Source organism: Amphiura filiformis, chromosome 2 (assembly GCF_039555335.1).
Source record: "Amphiura filiformis chromosome 2, Afil_fr2py, whole genome shotgun sequence".
NCBI classification, from domain to species: Eukaryota; Metazoa; Echinodermata; class Ophiuroidea; order Amphilepidida; family Amphiuridae; genus Amphiura; species Amphiura filiformis.
The window spans coordinates 48,601,030-48,608,377 of NC_092629.1; the positions used below are offsets into that span (position 1 = coordinate 48,601,030).

The following is a 7,348-nucleotide window of genomic DNA, read 5'->3' on the forward strand; positions in this document are numbered from 1 at the left end:
GCTCACTTCAATTTGTGCTTCACTCGGATTTCCCTTGCGCTGCACGCCGGTTTATTCACCAAGTTTAAAGTTCATATCATTATATGTCACTACAATTATATGTCACTGGCAAATATTCTTTGCTCCTTTTTTTCTTATTCTGTAATATTCTTCCAAGTTTTTTCGGTAATAGAATAGAATAGTATGAGTATATGCTACGATTGGCAATTAATTTATTTGGACGTCAAGTTACTGGCCCTGGCTGTGACATGACAGTGCTGTGCTCGCGTTGACTTGCCTGCTATATTCCACTCACTTATTCACTATTACACTGTGTGTGGCATGCGAGATGGGTGGTCGCTATAGTGCGTCGCGCTGATTGGTAGGTCAGCGCAGAGGGCGGAGTTAGGGCGCCTTATAAGCCAAAGCTAGGTGGATAACTCATGGTGGTTCACGCATTGATGTTATTTTCCATGAGAGGTTATCATAGTGAGCAGGTCGGGGCCCTTCAGTGCGCACCAATGCCAATGTACCAACGGACAAGTCAAGATAATACCGGCGGAGCGAATCTCGGCCTAGCCATGCAGCCCGGATACGCCTCGGCATCGCCGGCTACCCCAAGTAGTCTTGGCGTAATGCATCCTGTGTATCCAGAACAAAATTATCATTATCGAGGACATCCAGGTTATTCCAGTATATCTCAGATGTCTATGTCTGTTTATAGTCACGACCAATATGGAATGGCGAGACCGTATGGGCCATACGCACCGCATCAAAATCCGAAAGATTTGGTGAAACCGCCGTACTCGTACATCGCACTCATTGCAATGGCAATCATGAATGCACCCGACAAGAAAATAACTTTGAACGGAATATATTCATTTATAATGGACAGATTTCCCTTCTACAGGGAAAATAAACAAGGCTGGCAAAACTCTATCAGACACAATCTTTCGCTAAATGACTGTTTTGTTAAAATTCCGCGAGATGACAAGAAACCAGGAAAAGGCAGCTACTGGACTCTGGATCCAGAAAGTTACAACATGTTTGACAATGGTAGTTATCTGAGACGCAGAAAAAGATTTAAGAAGAACAGAGCTGAACTTTTGAAAGAGAAAGAAGAACGGGAGAGAATAGGACGCGAGGAAGAGTCGCATCATGACGGCGTGCAGACAACATCGCCGACACACGATAATGGCCATCAAAACGGTTTGCAATCAGGGACAGAAGATTCCAACGGACCTATATCAACAACTGCGGCATCGACACCAACATCATCGGTTCATACCAGTACGACATCATCTCACGTTCCTCATGTGGTACCAAAAATTGAACCTGCAGACTCACCAACTGGTGGTGGTGGTGGTGTATTGAATGAAAACTCGATAAACTCGCGGAACATTCACTTAGATGACAGTTTATGCGGGTCAGCAAATTATACTGTAGATAACATCATGATGGTAGCGGGTCGCGATGCGCCCAGTCACGGGAGTTGTAATTCCACGGACTTGAACTCGAACTCTCAATTATCATCAAGATCAAGCCAACTCTTGTCCCCGCAACCCCTCAGTTATACGCAACAGATGTATCGACAGTGTTCCAAAGACCGTGCTGGTGCTATAACCAACAACGCAAACCTCATGAACCAGTATCAATGTAATAGCAACATGTACGACATGGACGCTTTGGCGATGGGAAAACACATGGCAATTGCACCTACACCAGAAGAACTTCAAGAACACTCGTTGACTCAACGTACAAGTCCACAAGGACCAAATGCGAGCCTTGGGATGGCAGTTACAAATTCAACACAAAGTAGTTCCCTTAGTCCGGTACATCGAAGCACAGCAGCGAACTCTTGGTACCAGGGTGCTGCCGAAATGCACGGGACAGTTTCAGCACATAGTGTACCGCATTCACAGTCCCCCTCGTTTGGCATGTACGACTCATCGCAGCGACTTATGACTGTTGGGCATAACTCACCCGTTGGTGCGGTGAATGACACTGGTAGTTGTCAACTTTCGTCATATCGTTCCCCAACTGGTACACCGTCAACGGGTATGTACCCTGTCGCAGGACACTATTCAACATACGACTGCACTAAATATTGACATCGATCGATGAATCGTCAAAAATCTGTATGTAACTTTTTTCTTAAACTATGTGATGACAGTGTATATGCAACAAAAAAGAGAGAAAGAGAGTGTGATGATGTCTTAAAGTATAATGAATCAGAAGTTGTATGTTTGTTAAATGGCTTTACTTGATAAATGATACACTATTTTGTAACAATCATGAAATGTAATTCCAGCGATCAATTATTATCTGGTTGAATGACACACGTTCTATTAAAAAACAAACTTCTCTTTCTCTCTTTATGATTTTTGTTTTTCATAAATATTTTTGCTTGGGTTTATTGTCGTACATGATAATATGACTGTAAAGTAGTTTGTTAAACACTTGATGTATATCACCAAAAAAGGGGTATATTTAAATAACATAGGTTGAACCCGTAAACAAATACATTGACCAAATCAGAAACAGTGCTTAACTCTACTTGTCAATTGTATATGTAATAATTGTATTGATCGCTTCTCGCACAACTTTTGACATGTGTAGTATCTTTATCTAAATCAACATGTACTTAAATACATTTGTTACCAAATTAATAGGTATTTGATTACTTCACTTTACACCAGATTATGCTTTCACAAAATGCCTGAATTTTACCCCGTTGATCGTTTTTTTGATACAACACTTAAACCAGATTACAGTACATAAAATGGCCATTAAGGTCTCTATCTTTATACGCCGATGTCTAAGCGATTCAGATCAGCGTAAAGATTATGCAGATATCGTGAACCCGACACCAGCGATATAGCGTTAATAGTTGAAGATAAGCTGGGAGTTGCTCCGTTTCTCTAAGGATATTCATAATAACTGCATCAACTTGTGGATGCAAAGAAGAAGATGATTAAATTTCACCCTTGTTACCTTCTCAGCGACTCAACAGTATCAAAATTTCATCCAATACGACACAATTTGGTTAGCAAAGCTCTTTTACATTATCCAGTACCAAATAATTCAACATGTCGTAAGATACTATTTTTTGTGAAAGAATTTATCTTAAATTTTGGTATTTTTGCACATATAAGCGCTGTTTCTGATATCGGTGTTTCAGATCATAAAAATACAGTTTATAGTACACTGAAAGATGATGTAAACAATGTGGTTTATACAAAATGTATACAAAAACGTACAACAGGGTTATAAGCTGGTAGGAATGGTACTGGCAGAATTTTTGTTAACTGTCACATGATTTATAACAGTTACCTCGAAGGTTATACAGGGTAGAATTTTGTTTAAGATTTTGTTCTTCAAAACTTTGTGCTTGTTGTTATGTCGTAATATATTTTGTTTACATAATATAAGTTCACAAAAATGGTGTTTATTTTATAAGGGGTCATCTTGGTCATAAACATTATCCTAAATTGCAGAAATTGTCGTATAGAAAAGTGGAACGAACTTATCCATGTATTAAATGTCTGTGTAAAACAAAATTATCAACCATTTTTGCCCAAAATTGTTCATTAATCTTTAATCAAAAATCGTACATGTATTTACCATTCAAGCAATCTGTGACAAAATGTCATCTTCAATTTACAAATATTTTGCGATAATTATTCAATTCATTCATGTCATGTAATTCACTTGTGGTGTAGTGTATGCACAACACACAATATTATAACACTTTTATAAAGACTTTCCAATCTTCTTAAGTCTCCGGTTTTGCACTATTTTCCTTGAGGGAGAAAACCAGCCAACCTTTTCTAATACATAGGACTTAATCCGGTGTTGTTACGGCTTCGCCACACTCCATCGACAATAAGAAAAGAACATTTTTGAAGGACATTTACTACATAGAAATCTGTGCTTTTAAAAGATATAATTGCATGAGTATTTAGAAATCTACCAGTTCACCCATGTTCCACGTTTCTATGTTATTTCTGCATGCACTAGGATCCACAACATGCTCATCTATCAGGGCATTGTTTTCTAACCCCAATACATTTTGTTCATGCTTTGAATGACCACTGAAAATTTGGATACAAAAACTCATACACTACAACTTGAGATCAAATTTTGCACTATGATTGTTTAATTGAGGCTATTGTACTGTGCCATTGGGATGAGGTAATTGTGGCCCATAGTGATGTAGGTATAATACAGAGTAAAGATACCCCTTACCAAAATTTCGATGTTATTGTATTACCGTAGCAACGACAATGTCACACTGTAAAGTAGGTGCAACGCCCTCAACGATGCGTAAAAACGCCTCTTAGGGTTTGAAATTGATTTACATAAACTTATAAATCTTGATTATAATTAATTATTATACACTTCAACACAATGCTTTTAAAAATGAAAGTGCGATGAACAATCATATTTTCTAAGACAGGAAGCCCATTTTGTTGTGCGTCATGACAAGGGCATTATAGTGGGTTTGATATACCTATTGTAAACAAATTTGACAAATTCACCATTTCTTTTTTGTATCCATCAAAGTCTAGACCAGTACCATATTTCTGCAAATCATGACTAATTATCCCATTGTTGTTGCCGTTGAATAAATAAATCCTGTTAAAGTGATATGTTCTGCTTCATAAAATACTTTGCAAAGAAAGTTCTATACAGTTTATACGTATACACCTATCCGACTTCGCCATTACTGCGGTGTCCCCGATGTAAAACTGCGGTGTCCCGAGGTCGGGGGTTCCATCCATTATTTATTGTGTGCTATACAGAATTGTACCCGGGAATTGTACACAACAGTGATATTCAATACACAATCATGAGTATTGAATTACGAATTAAATCTCCCGCTCTGGTACATCTGTGTTACCGTCAATAGAGGGCCAAATACAGTAAACGCTTCTCGGATTGGTGTATAGGCGAAACAGGAATGTTGAAATTTTCTGCATACATTTCAATTTAACAACGCATTCATTATATTGCATTGATTTGCTCTAGTGTGAGTTGTAATATTTAAGAAATATGGTTTTAATACAGGGTTTTTTTGTATTTTGTCCAATATATCATGAACATAGCGTATATAGCCTATACTTTGGCATATACCATGTATACCGTGACCATACCAAGGAGTACGCGCGAGTATAGCTGTACCAAATCTCATGAATATCAAGCGAACCGAGCGAAATATTTTTATTTGATATAACGTGCAAATTTTTCTTTCTTTACAGAATGAGATTGAAAAGAACTAGGCACAATACCTATTCTTAAATCCAAGCTAATTTGGTAGCATGATACGATCGAAATTGGGGAAATTAATAGCGCAGAGTCATTTCTAATATTATATTAATATACCTTCGTTCTTTCTTTTGTTGTGACGTCATAATTGCTATATGTTTTATAAAGGGGGAACATATATTTGCAAAATGTAGAACTGGTTTTATAAAGGGAGAGCATACTTGCATAATGTAGAACTGGTTTTATAAAGGGGGAACATACTTGCATATTAATGTAGAACTGGTTTTATCACAGAAATAAGTCAGTACACAATTGTATAGAAAAACAGAAACAGTTTTTTAAATGTTTCCATTTTCATTTTTTGGCGTTTTATTTGTTGTAAAGTAGTAATGATCATTAGTATGTAGCCAATTTTGTTTTTTCTAATTATAATGAAAGACAGATATAAAAAAAAGACTAGTTCGCGTCTAAAATTCTGACAACTAGACAGAAAGTGCCGTACTGCGCAAGTCGGCAACCAATCACGGCGCGCCTTTGCCCTGACGTCAGACGCAAACTAGTCTTTTAATACGGTCTTCAATTATAGCTACATACTTCTTAAAAATAATCTTTGACTGACAATATTGTAAATTGTGTTCAATAATTCTACAAGATATTAATGATGATTATACATATTGAGTACACGGAAAAAATGAATCTAAAAAAAATCAATTTTTTTGATGACAGTCTGAATAATAAAAGTTAGAAACAAAGGCAAAAATGTGAACTATTATTAGCACAGTGTGTTATTTTTTCAGTGAATGTATGTATATAATAATTATTAGTAAGAGATTTGTTGTTATAAAGTGGCCAGTGGTTCTTTCATTGCAGAGGTCATGACCCCGTGGGGACGGCCATGACCCCGTGGAGACGGTCAGGGGGTACCCTGTAGAATAAGATGCATGTCAACAACAAAAATCAGTATTCACTGGTATTTAAGCGCAAAAATATCAAAACATGGAGAGGTGGGTGATGCATATTTTACTTAGTGATCAGTGCTTCTTATACTGCAGAGGTCATGACCCCGTCGGGACGGTCAGAGGGTGCGGGTACGGGCCCTGTAGAATAAGATGTCAACAACAGAAAATAGTGTTTTAATACTATAGCGCAAAATAACCATAACAATACAAATCCCAATATACAAAAGATGTTTTATGTCCATCTAACTAAGGCCAATTTGTGTAAATACATAGCTCTATTTTACATGAAATTCTTGCAAATTTATTGCTCATTGCATACATTTTCACGGTTCCATCCGTTTCCTGCTCCATCAAGTTTGAGAACCTCAGGTTTGCCCCCTGCCCGTGACATCTATCACCCTCACCCGCCCCTACCATCGATCATAAACCTCACGTAGTTGAATGCTCAGGTGTTGAAGGTGTTTCCGTCGCATTATTCATCAAAAAAGACTGTCAGTTTCCTAAAGCGATTCGCCCCATGTTATAAATTCCCCGCGAGTCATTCGCAGGACATAGAGCGACCGATATCGACCCAAAAATCTCACGGAAACTTCCAAGTCCAAACGTATAGTACGCTACAATATGTCTCTCCTTTATAGCGTAGCCTACAACACGCAAGCAAATCACAATGTTCTAAATGTATATTTCTTCCTTTCCAAGTAAAAAGGCAGTAGCATTGTCGTAATTTGTTCTCAGATACTGCCTTATTGCATGGGAAGAACGCAGTTTTACTTCCAGTAACTGATTTCCACTCGCTCACATAGTAACCTTTACAGTTTGTATTCAATAGGCAAATTCAAGCACAAAAACCCACAGCCTTTATTTCTTTTGAGGTACAAAACTTCTGATCAACCGTGACTTAATTTGAGTTGAATAAATTTTATCGCGGATAAAATTGACGATGTTGGCTAGATACGACGTGAAAAGGAAGTAACACGGGTTTGGCTATGCCTGCACGTCGTATATACTTTTCCGGTCTTTTTGTTAAGCTTAAACATGTTATAAGCAATAAACTACACTAGTTGCACAATATTTTTACCACAAACAGAACAACGTGATACTATTCATATAGGTACACTCAAAATTCAAGAGTTAATGTATTA

General features: G+C 37.6%; 1 protein-coding gene across 1 annotated transcript; it reads left to right on the forward strand.

The window, feature by feature from the left end:
- The first annotated feature begins 402 nt into the window (after window positions 1–402).
- LOC140146307 (uncharacterized) lies at window positions 403–4,680 on the forward strand. The gene has a single exon (XM_072168106.1). It carries the CDS (start codon window positions 423–425, stop codon window positions 2,088–2,090), a length of 1,668 nt encoding a protein of 555 aa, XP_072024207.1. The 5' UTR covers window positions 403–422; the 3' UTR covers window positions 2,091–4,680.
- The last annotated feature ends 2,668 nt before the right edge of the window (window positions 4,681–7,348 follow it).